Source organism: Manihot esculenta, chromosome 13 (genome assembly GCF_001659605.2).
Source record: "Manihot esculenta cultivar AM560-2 chromosome 13, M.esculenta_v8, whole genome shotgun sequence".
Taxonomy (NCBI): Eukaryota; Viridiplantae; Streptophyta; class Magnoliopsida; order Malpighiales; family Euphorbiaceae; genus Manihot; species Manihot esculenta.
Genome location: NC_035173.2, coordinates 7731880 through 7747452, shown reverse-complemented (window position 1 = coordinate 7747452; position 15573 = coordinate 7731880). Strand labels below are relative to the sequence as shown.

Genomic DNA, 15573 nt, shown 5'->3' with positions numbered 1-15573 from the left:
GACTATAATGTTTTTTCAATGTATTTTTTAAATAAAATTTTATAATTTAATTTATAATAAAAATGACATGTGATTTTATTTTATTTATGAAGTGAAATTTTTTCTTTAACACAATAAAATTTAATTTAATTATTCAAAATTTAAAATTTAAAATATAAATATAAATTAACATAATGTTTGAATTTTTTTATTAAATACATTTTAAGGATTTAAATGTGAAATTTTAGTTTTGTTGTTTAAAATTTTAAGTTTAGGATTTAAATAGGGTTAAATCAAAATCAGCTTGCCATAAAATATATTAAAAATGGCTAGAATACTTTCTAGGATATATTCTCATCTAAAACAATAAAATTTCTCATATTTAATTACATTTACAGTTTAATCCTTAATTTAAATTTTATTTTTTCTCTTTATTTTAATACTATTATAAATTTAACCATAAATATTTCCCATTTATAAAATAAAGTAATTATAATATTAAGTTGATTTTAAATAATATATTTATTTATAAATAAATCTTCATGTTTTTATAAATTATTTTTAAATATTTTATTTATTTACAAATGAGTACAAATAATATATATTATTTACAAATAAGTCTTTGTACATTCCTTGCACACAATCTCACAATATATGATTGCTGTATTTTATATAATTTCTCCCACGAGCTTTTTTTCTATTGAATAATCGAAAAAGAGAAATATTGATCGTTTAGATCACGAAATGGAGCTCTGACGATTTTCCTTGCATCGATTTCAAGGACCTAAGATCAAGTGAGTGCAATCTATTACATGGAATCACTGCTCCTCGCAAGTGCTATATAAGGTAAAAATTAAAGAAAGAAAAGGCCCCTCACGTGCCGCACATGCGTGCCAATACTCATCATCCAGCTCCACCAGTATTTAAATGATTTTTACGCTCTCTCTAATTCCCTCCAAAATCCCAAATCGCTTAAAATCCAATTCATTTCCCTCCAATTTTAATTTTTAATTTTTCTTTCTCAGATCATTCAAAAACCACCTCCCAATTCTCATGCTATTTATTTCCAACACCGAATCCCTCTCTTCCCCCACTGCCGCCACCACCACCACCACCGTTTTCTTCTCCCCAAATTCCCCAAGCTTCTCAAGCATCCATGGCTGCTTTTAGGTCCTCTATGTCCTTGAGCTCCATAGAAGGACACAGTAAGGCAGCTGGTGAGATTCATGTCATTATGGGCCCCATGTTCGCAGGAAAAACCACCTCTCTCCTCCGTCGTATCAAGTCTGAAGGCAACAATGGCAGGTTTGGTATTTTGGGTTTCAGAATTTTGTAATCACTTGATTTTGTTTCCCTCTTGTTCAAGTTTAATTTCTAAAATCCTGTGGATGTAGAAACGTGGCGATGGTAAAATCAAGCAAGGACACAAGATATGCTAAAGATTCAGTGGTGACTCATGATGGCTTGAAATTTCCTTGCTGGGCATTGCCTGATCTGGCTTCTTTTCAACAGAAGATTGGGGATGATGCTTATCAAAAGGTGCCCTTTCTCAATTTAACTTCTTCAAGTATTTTATAATGGTATTTAACTTGATTGCTTCATTTTTTTAAGAACGAGTCATAATTATAGCGGAATTTGGTTAACTGATGCTTGCTCATCAGTTAGTGAAATAAGTGTTGCCCTTTTAATAATTAATCATGGCCATCTGCAATTGAGCTAGGATTTCGTCTTTGCTTTTATAAGTTGGAAGGTGCTTGAAATTCCTGTGATCGGTTCACTTTTGGTGCTTTTAATTGTTTAGTTTTTCATTTAAACGAAAATGGTACTGTGAATTTAGAAGTGGCAGGAAAAAATATATAAAGGAATATACATAGCAATGAACTCGATTCCAAGACTACTAGTAGAATGGAAGAAAGGTGGAAGTATTACTGATCCTATAATCTGGGGCAAATCAATTATACGGCAATAACTGAAATAGGGTTATCATAGAAGCAATTGGAATGCCGTTTAAAGCTTTGAAATTTTTTATGCACTGGTGTTCTGCTCAGAATTATTTCAAATGAATTGAAGTGTATATATTGTTTTTTCTTGCTTCCTCATTACCTTACTTTCATTGACAGATTGATGTCATTGGTATTGATGAAGCTCAATTTTTTGAAGATCTTTATGATTTCTGTTGCAAGGCTGCTGATCATGATGGGAAAACTATAATAATAGCAGGTCTTGATGGGGATTATTTGAGGTACTACTGCCAACGAGTATATATCTTATGTAATCTCGTAATTTAATAACCACTCATCGGCAATCTTGAAATGCAATTTTGCTTATCAGTTTCAGGCAAGTTTTTTAATCAATGTTGCCTGTAGTGGTTGACATGAATTTGAACTCAACAATTTTCTCCAATTTTTACATTTAATCCCTTGTGTAAAATTTATGTAAATTTTTGTTGGAATTTCAATAAGTTCATACTGAGTTATTTTTAGTGTTCTAGTTGGACTGTAGTGAGCTGTTGGATTGATATGATGGGTTATTGATGCCAGTCACTTGATCTTTGATGCCTTCTTTCTGTGGTACTGATTTTACTCAGTCATGGATTCCTATTGATGGGGAAATAATATTGATTGATAGGAGGAGCTTTGGTTCTGTGCTTGACATAATTCCGCTGGCTGATACTGTAACCAAGCTAACTGCAAGATGTGAACTTTGTGGAAAACGAGCTTTCTTTACCTTAAGGAAGACAGAAGAGATACAAACAGAATTGATTGGTGGGGCAGATGTGTATATGCCTGTGTGTCGCCAACACTATGTTAATGGACAAGTAGTGATGGAAGCTGCAAGGAGTGTCCTGGAATCATGTAAACTTCAGTCCGATTCCCAAACTGATATTGCTCCTGCAGTTGTGTAGTTCAATTTCTAAATCCTTAACAGCTTATTATGTCTTGGTTTTCTATTTTATAGTTTTACACTATGATAATTTTTACTTGTTCTTTTTTTTTTTAATCATTTTCTTTGAACGTTGTTCAGTTTGTACTCTCTCATTATATAGTATATATACTAAGCAAATTCTATGGTTGCTCGTTCTAAGATCAATAAAAAAATATATAATGATTATAAATATTTTTAAAAACAATTATTTAATTTTAGTTGTAAAAATATTATAATATATTTTTTTATTATAAATGAGGTATTATTTCCTATTTGTAAAATAATAAGAAAATAGAATTTTTATTATTAAACTGTTTTTTAAAATCTTAGTTAAATATTAAAAACCGGTTTTTATTTAAAAAATTAATAAATATGAACTAAGACTCGTATTTATTTTTTCAGTTTTCTTAAAGAACTTTCTAAAAAATCACTCAATTTTCTACAAATGAAAAGAATTCTTATACCTTTATTTATTTATGCATATATGACCACTTAGAGAACTGCAAACTCTCATATTATTTTTTTCATATCATAATTTTTGTTCTTTTATTTTAATTTTTTTCAAATTATGTCCACTTTTTATTATTTTTTATTTAGCCCTTATAACATTTAAATTTACTTACATGATTATGGTTACATATCTATCTAATTTGAGTTATAATTAAAAAATAGAAAATTTAATTAAACAAACAAAACAAAATTTTTGAATCAAAATTATTTTTCCAAATGGTAAAAATAAAAAATCTCTAATCTCTTGCTTGATAGAGGGTGAGGGATGAGATTTGATGTTTGCAAGCAAGTACTCTATGATAAGAAATTTGTATATTGTCCAATCCATCAAGAATCTCCTATGTCATTGTTGATATTATTTATTAGAAATGAGATTTTACTATTGCCTATTAAAAAAGGTATGTTGTACTTTTAGTTTAATTTGTTGAGTTGAAGATGTGATTCTTATTATATGGGCTGTGTTTGATAGGAAAATAACTATGGTATTTTCTTATGGTACGATGATGAGATAATTTTTGAATCAAGGGATAGGTGTGTTTTTGACATCATATTTAACAAAAGAGAGAAGGTTCAAGCTACATTATTAAACAAAAAACAAAAAGATATTGAGCTAGAAATGAAGTTAAAATTTATAGAGTCAAAGATGATGAATAAGAAGGAAAAAGTGTTGAAATTTAAGGAAGACAGGTACTTATAATCTACAATCTAGAAAATGCAAGCTAATTAGTGGAAAATGAGAATCGTTTTTGTTGCTAACATGATTGTTATGTTCCTTATTTTTACTAATGTAATGAAGTAGTTCCTCAAATTGATCAATAGGATAAATATCGGTAGTTTCTCTTTGTTGTTTATTAATGCAAACTGATTAATAGTTCCTCTTTGTTATGAATGGATCAATAATTCTTGTTTATTATCGGTAACGTTCTTTATTTGACTATGTGATGAGTATTCTTGATGGTATATGAGCATTTTCAATGGTTTCAGTTTAAGAAATATTGTGCAACTAATAAAATAATATCATTTTACTTAAATTAACAATATTGTAAAAACTTCCTCTGAAAAAATTTTTTTTTTTAATTCAAATTGATGATGACCGATAGTATAACAAAATATTTCACATCTATCAAAATAATCAATATACCAACTAACAAAATAAAAGTAATTCAAACCAACAAAATGATCACACTGACCCACTTTTCACGGTAACACAACAGCAAAGTATACAAATGTCTAACTAGTTCATTTACAAAATATAAGTCGAAGTGTAACATAATAAATCATGCTTCATCATCTTGTCCCTCTAGATGTACTTCTCCTTGCCTTTTCTTGATACTCCAATAGACTATTCAGGTTGGGATGATATTAATTCACTTGGAGCTTGAAATCCAATTGGTTGAATGGTCTGTTGATTATTAATAATTATACTAGTATTTGCCCTACTTACTGCCTGTGCAACAATTTCCATATTTCTTTCACTTGGCAGTTGCATAAATATTAAGTTAATTCACTTTTTATCAAATTATTTGTAGTGGCAAAATCAAATAATAGAATTTTAAATACAAACTTAATATACTCGTGCATAAATAGTTTTTGTTTCATTACTAACCAAGACACCATGACCAGTTTTTGCCTAAATTAAAAGAGTTATGTTAGATAATCACCATTGGCGTAATACTATTTTAATTTCAAAGAGAAATAATCATTTTTCTATCTCTTGAAGCCATATTCCTTGAAGGTGCAATTTGTTGGTGCCCTTTATAGCAAGTTCACTTATTTATTTCTTTAGTCTTTCTCTTTTTTTCTATATTAATAAATAATTATACCTTAATTTTAATATAACAAAATAATAAATTAACTAATAGTACAACATTATACCTTTGGGGGCTTTTCAACGGGTGGTTTGTCCTTATGTGGACATCCTCTTTTGTTGTATCCAGCTTGAAGACATCATTAGCATGTCATCTCTACTCTTTTGCTCACTCTATTTTTGTATTAGTTTCATCTTCATGAATGTCTCTTTTTTTACTCTTCTTTGATCTTTTAAGCATTTTTTTTGTACTAAGATGGTAAAATCTATATATCTTTTACTTGTGACTACATATTCATTATATTTAATAGTCCAATAATATATTTATAGACCTTTATGTACTTATCTTTTGTAAAATAATAATCAATATACAACTCTACATCATGCTTCATGTAGAAAATGCAAGCTAAACCATGCACACAAAGTATACCACATAGATTCCAAGCTCTACATGAACAAGTTTTATCCATCAAACACACTACAAACCCTTCATCACCAACTTACTTCCTACTGCACGCTTCATAATGCTATGTTTAGTCTTTTGCTTAGTATCCTCAAATTTGTTTTCTAATTCTTGGATATAATGAATCTTGACTCTTTCTAATTATTTCATTTTTCTCAAATGAATTTTCATTAAATTTGTTCTAATTTCCTCTAATATAGTAATTGTGGGCAAAGTCTTAGCTTTACAAATATAGGAGTTGAATGTCTCAACTAAGTTGGATGTAATGATATTACATTTGGGCCAAATACTAATAAATGCATTACAGAATATCTTGGAATCTTGCTTTAAAAAATTTTCATGTGCCGCCTCAGATAAGTTTTGCAGTATCCCCATGTGTTTTTGAAATTCAGATTCATAAGTTGCATAAACACTTTTCAAAATTAGTTTCTTCAATTCTTGACCCTTGTGAACTTTTTACCAATTGGCATAAAATATATCTAGCACAATTTTTATGCTCTGTATGGGATACCAATTCTTTGATAGCTTTTGCAAGTCTCTATTAACACATTAAATACATAGTAAAATCAGAATAATAGCAAGGCAACTTCAAAATTATATGTTAAATATATATAAAGATATGAATTTAAAACTAACCTTTTGTTTGTCAGACACTAATGTCAATCCAAGGCCAATTGTAATATTCATATTTTCAAAAAAATTTTCAAGAAACCATCTTCGGCTGAATTCATTTTCTCCTTCCACCACACACCATGATATTGGAAACATCTTATTGTTTTCTTCTCTTGCAAATGCACTAAGTAATGCACCACCAATAGCAGCCTTTAGAAAATAGCCATCCAAAAAAAATACAAGGTTCATATCCAATCAAGTACCATTTCCTTAATCCACTAAATTCAATATAAAATCTTTTGAACACGGGCTTTTCATGTGATGTAGTTGTTGTTAGCAACTCAAACTTTCCTTTCTTATCAACCCTTTGCAACTCAGCTTTGTAATAACTTAACATAGCATACTGTTATGCAAAGTTACCTCTTAATATATCTAATGCCTTAGTTCTAGCTTTGTAACATGTTCATTTGAATACTGTAAGTTGTACTTTTCTTGCAAATCATGTAACATTTGACTCACACCATAATCATTATTTCTCCTAAACTTATTTATGAACTTCTTTGCAATCCAATTGACATTAGCTTGTTTGTTGGTCAAGCTTCTATAACACTTGTATTCCTCATTGTACCTTTTCACTATAAAGCTTTGTTTAGTTGTCTTCTTAGCTCCATATATACTCCATGGACAATTTATCACATATTTAGCTTCCATCCTCAAATCACAAATTCTTATCCAACCTATGTTGAAGCCATTACAAATTCGATACATTTGCACATAGTCCCTAAATTGTTTTCATTCTCAAATACCATATCAACAATAAAGTCAAAATTAGTGTGATCACATGCAGGGTTATATACAACATGTTTGTGCCTTTTTCTTTGGATAGGTTCACCTAGTTTGTTCTCATTAGCACTCAATGGACTATTAAAACCCTCATCTCCATATTCTTCATACTCACTTACTTGGTCATTTGAAAAAACCACATTACTAGTACCCACATCAGGAAATAAATAATCAAATGTAGTATAGTCATATGTAATTTCTACCTTAATTGCCTTCTTATTTGTATGGAAATCAATTGGTTTTCATCATCAATTTATAGTTCATCTACAAAAGACTCATAACTAGAAATAGAATCACTTGAATTTGGAGGGATAAACTCTTCATCTTCACTACTATCACTAAAAATAAGTGCATCATAAATAGGCAATTCAATTTGAATTTCTTGACTGCTAACATTCTCCTCAGCTACACTTTCTTCATGTAATTTCTTTTCATTGACACTTTCATTATTGTAATATTTAAACTCAATGTATATTTTGAGAAATCCAAAATTAGCCCCTTTTTTCTCACATTTTACTAACATCACTATCATTGAAAATCATTTTTTGAATGTCCTATTTCCTCCTAGGCTAATAATATCCTATTTTAGACACTTAACCAAACCCTTCTTCTTTATATCTCTTCACTATGTCACCATAACTCATATGACAACCGTTAATACCAATCACCCTCGATATGAGTCCCTCCAATATATGCAAAAAGTGAACCCATAGCAAAATTTTCACCTATCCAAACCTCAATAGGACAACTGTATAAATTTTCACATTGAAATAAATAGTTTATATCAGTCATTATCAATTGAAATAGTAAAAACAAATTACGTATTATAAACCCTAATCTTGCATTAAAATAAACCTCATGGTTTATAAATATAATGCTTTATATACTACATGACAAATACTTAAAAAACAAACATAAAGAAATTCTAGTCTACATATAAAGAAATAAACAATTATCCCTTCTTCTTTTTCTATTTTACTTTGCGACCCACTATTTTTTGTCTTCATCGTAATTTTAAAAGTTTGGAAAACCGGCAAAGGGTGCTCTTTCCTCTATTGTGTGGACCACTTCACAAGACCTTGGTTGCTTCATCAATATATGGATTCTTTATCGCAGAGTACTTACTTACAAATATTAAACCTCGTTCCTCAATTTCTAGATCGAAAGATTCTTCACTTCGGCTTATCTCTTTCGTTCTCTCTATCAAGTAAGAAATTAGGGATTTTAATTTTACGATTTAGAAAAATAATTTTGATCTAAAATTTTATTTTAGTTTGTTTAATTAGATTTTCAATTTTTCTTACTTAACTCAGATTAAATAGATGTGTAACTATGGTCATGTGAGTAAATCTAGGTGTCATAAGAATTAAATAAAAAAATAATAATAAAAATATCCATGTGGACATACCATATCATCAAGACACACTCTTCCCTTTTCTAGTTTAAATTTGAATACAATTGAAATTTTTTTTTACAATTTTGGACAATTGTACCAATTTTGATAGATTTAAATTAAATTGCAAAACAATTTTGAATTTTATATGCCAATAGGCCTTTTAGAAATTGAAGTCAAATGAATTCGTACAGTTTTAAAAATATTATTTATCCATTTAAATTTATAACTTGTATGAGAGAAAAAATATAGATAATAAAATAAAATGAGAGATAGAAGAAATAAATAATTTTTTAATTGTGGTAATTTATAAATAACAAGATTTTTTGATAATATATTTTTTAAAATATAGTTGAACATGAAAAGAAAAAATCGACGTTAGTGACGAAGTTAAAATACTCTTTTTATAAAAAAAAAAAATTCAAAATTTAATTTTACCCTTTATTTGGATATGGATAAAATGAAAAGAAAAACAAAGGAAGAGTTTACTTTACATTGTTTAGAAAGGGAGAGGAAAAAGAAAATAACTTATATTTTTTTCAATTTATTTTCTCCTTATATTATAGGAAAATAATAAAAAGAAAGAGATTTCAGTTTAAAAAATGTGAAATTATTTTCTTTGTAAAAAATTAAAAATTATTTTCTCTTCCATCCTTTACTTATTTAAACATTAAAGTGAAAAATAAAAAGATGAAAGCAAATATATTTTCTCTTAGTTATTTTCTTCCCTCTCCTAAAGTTTCCCAAACAGGGTAGAAGTGAAAGTTAACCTATAATTTGGGGAGTGCAAAACTTTACAATTCCATGATTATAGCCAAATATTTTATTATTGGATAATAAAAGTTCATGTAAATTTAATAAATTAAAGAGCAAATTATAATACAATTTCTGGCAAAATCTTTAATTAAATCCATGTATTTTTTAAATTAAACAATTTACTCTCACACTTTATTGTATACATCATCTAATTTTTTCATCTAAAACATTTTTAGTTTTAAGAAAATTATTTAACTGTTTATATTTTTTATATGAAAGAATTAAGTTTATGAGGTTTTGTTATAATAATAAAATACTCTATTAATTTAAATTTTATATTTAAAAGTAAATATTTATTTTTTTTATAAAATATAAAGTTAGAAAATGATAAATATCTATTTTTTAAATTATTAAACTATGATGTTGAATGGATGACCTACTTTGTCTTTATCCTGAGAAATTACTTCACTCACAAAATGGGCTCATCATAACTATCTTAGATTTTCTTGCATGATTAGATATTCACATTCATGACGAATCAAGAAAATAAAATAAATTAGTAAATAAATTCACAACTTAAAATTTCAATTTTCTAGATGAGAGCTTTTTAAATATAAAGTCTAAATCAAGATATATTTTTCTTAATAAAAATTAATACCTTGGGACTTGAATATTGTTTCAAACAGAAAATGCAATAAAAAGCATTTTAGTTATTTAGACAGAAAAATAAACGAAATATCGATTTATAATTTTATATATAATAAAAGTAAGAAATTAAAATTTTAGATTTATTATATGGATATTGTGAAAGAAAGTCTTCTACCATTATAAATATTTTAGAATAAGTAGACTGTAAAAGGATAAATTTAATATTTCATTTTTTTTTCTAGAGAGATACGTTTGAAATAATTTAAGCAATATTCTTGACATTTAAATTGGTTTAATCTAAAATTAATATACTAATTTAAATAAGTAAAAATAATTCAAAATAAATATACTTGTCAAGTGGGATAATTTTCTAAATTCTCACTTTTTTGTGATTAATTTAATTTATTTTATTATTTATAGTATTAGCTTAGAATTTAATAATTCAATTAAAAATAATTTTTTAATGAATAGATTTTTTTAGTATCAAAATAATATCAAAATCAATATATATTTCTCCATTTTTAAAACTTAATAATTTGATCTTAATATTTTATTTTAATAAAAATCTATTCCTCTAATTTTTTATTTTTCATATATTTTTTTTTAAATAAGATCGGAGAAATAGATATTAGAGAAATAAAATCTAAAATCTCGTGTATTTACCACCAGATTAAATTTGTGAATACTTATACATCTTTTTATCTTTTAATTATATAAAAATTAATATTAATATCCTCTAATTTTTCATATGGTTTGATCCTTGTACTTTTAACTTTATCAAAAAAACAAAATTATTTTCAAATATAGATAGAAGTCCTTCAATTTGAGCTGAGTTAAAATGTAATGGATAAACTATTAAGCTTTAAAAATGAAAGAACATATTAGAGGCTAAAAAATAAATTACCATGTACGGACATGTGAACAGGACTCTTGTCTTGTGGATCATATGATGATGTTGGCTTTCTCCCTAGTCGAAGGGATGTCTTTCTCCACCGGCCCAGAGCGTGGATTCCCCCCTACCTTTGAATGGATTGCTTTATAGTTCTTGGCTGCAAATCCTACAGCAAAGGAAGAGGATTTGTTAAATCTGTGGGTATCTTTTTTGCGTTTCACTTGCTAGGAAAGAGGAGGTTCTCCCCTTCTGAGGCCCTCTGCATATGCTTCAGCTCGTCGTAGATCCACCTTGACCATGAGAAGGGTTTCACTTTTCACCATGAGGCAGGTTTTCACTTTTCAGTTATTTTACTGTCTCCGGTTCTATACCATTCCAATGGTGATGATCAATTGATCCTCAAGACGCATGATAATCGTTGAACATCTCTGGTTGGCATTCCTCCCCATCATGCACACATCTTCCTTGACTGTGGTGCTTTGTGTTCGGGCTACAGTAAGTTTGGGTTGAGGAATGATCGCTTTAAGTCGGTTTCGCTTCGTTTGTTTCACATCTTTCCATCAGTGATCCGCAAAGCCTACCTTCGCCAGGGGTCTTTGTTGGCAGCGAAGCAGCCCTCTTCTCAGAAAATGAGGGTTTCATTGTCATGGGCTTGAGCCTTCTTTTGAGTGCCTTTGTAGTTGAACTTTGTATTCTTATCCTCTCAAGTTTGGTTATGTTGTTCTTAAGACTTAGAGCTTTTCTCAAGTTTGGTTATGTTGCTCTTCAGACTTAGAGCTTTTCTATATAATGAATCTACATATTCCCAAAAAAAATATGAAATCCTCGAAAATTCAGATTTCAAACTTTTTGAATTAATTGCCTCCACTCTGATTTCTTAGGAGTTTCATCAACAAACGTGGAACATTAGTAATAGGGCGAGGATTACTAAAATCTAATTCCAGCCTAGGGTTAATACGATGTGAGCAACCAAGAAGTTGTGAACGGGTGATTGATAATTGAAATTGAAACCTGCCATAAATGCAACACTTTTCTTCTTAAATTCATCTAATTTTAATCTATGCACAAAGTAAACGTGTGGAAGGCTGAAAGCGTTGAATTTCCAGTTGTAGCAATCTTCGCGTTGCACATATTAGAGAAACCTATATCAAGAAGCCAAAAGCATGCTTTTCTAAGCACCTATAAGGTTCAAAAGAAAAAAGAAAATATAATTTTATAGCACAAGAAAAGTTAATAGAATGCAGCCGTTTATTAAACATAATGCATCAGAAAGTATAATGCTATTGCTGATGGAAGATTTAAAAAGTAGAGATTAAACACTAAAATCAAACAAAAACATAGGTTAAAAAGGTGAAGGCCAGAGATAGTGCTACAAGGATTCACTAAACATGAAAAGAAATCAAATGTCAACATAAATCTTGCTCCTGGTAATAGTGAGGTGCACGGTTCCCAGTTTACAAACATAAGACCAAAACATAAATTCAAATAAAATCTAGTAAACCAATAGGTTTATAATTGCAAATAATAAAAACAGTCTATCGTGAAGACTACCACCTTACACCTTAATTGCATACTTTCTCATGGGGAAGTACATTTCTCTCTTCTTCTCACGTTCTGTCTTCAAGGATTGCTGCACAAAAACAGATTGAAGGCTTACATATGAAGGAAAGTCATTGGTGAAAAGAAAATAACAAGAAAATTTCATAGAAAATGTGTCACCCGGGGACCCCAACAAAATAGTAAAAAGCATGCAAAGGCACAAAGACTAGAGGGAATGGACATTTCTAGAATGCATCACAAAATTGTTCTAACCATAAAAAACCAATATCACATGTAAAGCAAAACTTATAATCAATACTCATTCCATTAGAAGTAAAACTAGAACTAGAGAAGCCACATGGGAACAAAACAAAAAAAAAATATCCCTATTGCATCCAGATTCCAAAACCTAAGCATTCTTAGTGCATTGCAAGATTTCTTAATAATAAGTATACCAGTTGGAAATTTTCAAACTGGGAGAAAAGGAGTATATTGAGTATATCCAATCATAAGCTTGAAAACAAACAATGCTTATGAAACAAGTAGCACAAGCTCATGAAATATGGAAAACCCTTCTATTTCAAGTCAAATAGTCTACATACCAAATGCATGGTTCTCCCTAAAGTATACAATCAATTGTCAGCAATTAATGAACTAATCCATGCACAATGTGCCCTCTGATACAAAGTACTTTAAAGTCGACCATTGAACAATCTACTTTTAAAAACAATTATTTCAAGGCCCAGAACCCATCCATTATAATCATGAATCACACAGATTCAGGAGCACAGTAATACCTGGTGCTTAGTTAGCTTCCTGCGGATAGATCTGGTCTTCTTGGGACGCAGATCAAGGGGCAAGAACTTCTTGTTCTTGTATGCCTCCCTAAGAGCAGCCTTCTGCTTCTGGGAAATCACAGTCAAGACCTGGGCGATAGATAACCTCACCACCTTACTGCGTCCAACAACCAGCACCAAACAAAAGGCACATAAGCATTAACAAATCCACAAAATAATACTACCAGTAAAGAAGATTGTTGCCATAACATTAAAAACACAATAAACACGATAAATAACAAATTAGCATATAGATTTCATTCAAAAAGATAATTCTTTGAAAAAAAATGCAAGCCAATACAGCCTAAATCTGCGACGCAATTCCACCATCAGAACAATAATCAAGAATTAGTTACGTATCAAGTGAGAGAGAAAGTACATCTTGGAGAGTTTGTTAGGAGCACCGCCGGTGACCTTGGCAACGCGAAGTAGAGCAAGCTCAGCCTTGAGATCCTTCAATTGATTCAACAGCTCCGTCTTCGATTTCTGTCTCAGCTCGTGGACCTTGATTCTCGCTGCAATTCAGTTTTTAAGAACAAAGAAATCAGATAATAAGGTTTCAGAAAATCTCAAACTAGAATTCATTCTCAGTAGATTCTATGCGTTACCCATTTTTCTCTGATGCAAGACAACCACAGCTGCTCTGCTACTCTTATTGATACGAAACCCTAAGATGGGAAGGGTTTAAAGGAGTTTATATAGCTCTCATCTACATGATCTTGGGCTTTCGGTGAATCGGGTCGGGCTACATTTTAAGGCTACAAATTATAATAGGACACCATTTTTCTCTGTTACGTCACTTCTTTTATATATATATAAAGCGTATTGAATAATAAAAATAAATTTATAAAATAAAAAAGTCTAAATATTTATAAATTATTTTATTTATATTTTAAGTTTAAAATTTTAAATAATAAAATTAATTCTTTCATATCTATTATTATAAAAATAATGTTGAGCATAAATATTTAATAAAATATTTTAATATATAATATTTTATATAATAAAATTTATTTATACTAAATATTTATTTAATATAATTTATTTAATATTATGATAAATAAAGAATAAAATTTGCTTTTTAATATAAAATTTAAATTAAAAAATTATATATTTTATTAATATAAAACTTTAAAAACTATATTATTATTTACTATTCATTTTTTAAATTTAATTTAATCCTCCTAATCATAATTGTTATAAACTAAAAAGATTTCTATTTCAAAAAAAAACTAAAAAGATTTAATTATATTATTTATAATTTAAAATTTAAAATTTAAATATAAATTAATATAAATATTTTAAAAAATTACTCAAAAAATCTTTTAATAATAATTCACGTAGAATAACATGTGAGTTAAAAAGTTTTTAGTTAAAATAAAAGTAAATATGAAAAAAAATTGATTTTATTGTTATATATATATATATGGAAAGTGATATTCTATTTGCTTAGTATTTTATTTTTCTAACTTTTACAAATTTTTAAATTTTTCTCTCATTTTCTTCAATTTGATTGAAGGAATTAAAATATTTAATTTTAAAATTTTAATTAGAACTTTGAAAACTCAAATTTAAATCCAATGCTTCTATATCTATCTATGAATAAACTCAAATTTAAATTTAATGCATCCATCTATATCTATTCATAATTGATGTTATATAAAAATCACAAAAGTGAATCATGAGTTGTTACCACAAAATAAAATCATGTGACAAGAGTTTGATAAATAAATATACGATCTTGCCTAAGGAAAAAAAGATCCAGATATCGTTACATCCCATTCTTTATCAAGACTCATTCTCCCCTGAAAAAGTCGAGAGTTCACATGAAGTTACCATTAGCAGATACAATTCAGGAGACTCTCATTATGCCGGAATCACCGACCAGTTAAATCGGCGAGATTTCTTATCAATATCGTCAGATTACTATAAAATGTTATATTTAACTCCATCCACTTACGGTATAAAAGCCAACGATCACAGAAATAAAGATACGCAATTCTCTTACACAAATACTCTCAAGTTCTAAACAATTCCAAATACTTGCTCTAATCCTCAGTTTACCAATTTGAGCATTAGAGTGGCTGCCGTACATGCCAACCACCTCACTTTCTCTTTCTTGCAGGTTTAGCCAAATCACAGTATAACTCTCTTTTCAGCCGCATCATTTGGTTTCGCTGCCGAGAGATCCATTGAATCCTTTTTGTTTATTTAGATTAAAGCTGTCTCTTACTCCTTTTCTCTTAGAAAGAAATCTCTCTCTTCTTTCTCTCGAAATGGTCTATAGTTCACAAACTGCTACTAAAGTTACTACAAATAAGAGTGCTATCATTTATTCCACCCTAGACAGTGGATAAAACACACCCTCAA

The 15573-nt window shown here is 28.9% G+C and overlaps 2 protein-coding genes across 2 annotated transcripts; one reads left to right on the top strand and one right to left on the bottom strand.

Annotated features, from left to right (window-relative positions):
- Positions 1-949: 949 nt before the first annotated feature.
- On the top strand, positions 950-2977 carry LOC110629176 (thymidine kinase). The gene is made up of 4 exons (XM_043949478.1): positions 950-1284; positions 1374-1518; positions 2100-2221; positions 2608-2977. Exons 1-4 carry the CDS (start codon positions 1136-1138, stop codon positions 2882-2884), a joined length of 693 nt encoding a protein of 230 aa, XP_043805413.1. The 5' UTR covers positions 950-1135; the 3' UTR covers positions 2885-2977.
- A 9215-nt stretch (positions 2978-12192) lies between these two features.
- LOC110629351 (60S ribosomal protein L35) lies at positions 12193-13949 on the bottom strand. Its single transcript, XM_021776275.2, has 4 exons — positions 13812-13949; positions 13583-13718; positions 13165-13321; positions 12193-12458 (listed from the first exon to the last, which is right to left on the bottom strand). Exons 1-4 carry the CDS (start codon positions 13813-13815, stop codon positions 12384-12386), a joined length of 372 nt encoding a protein of 123 aa, XP_021631967.1. The 5' UTR covers positions 13816-13949; the 3' UTR covers positions 12193-12383.
- Positions 13950-15573: the final 1624 nt, after the last annotated feature.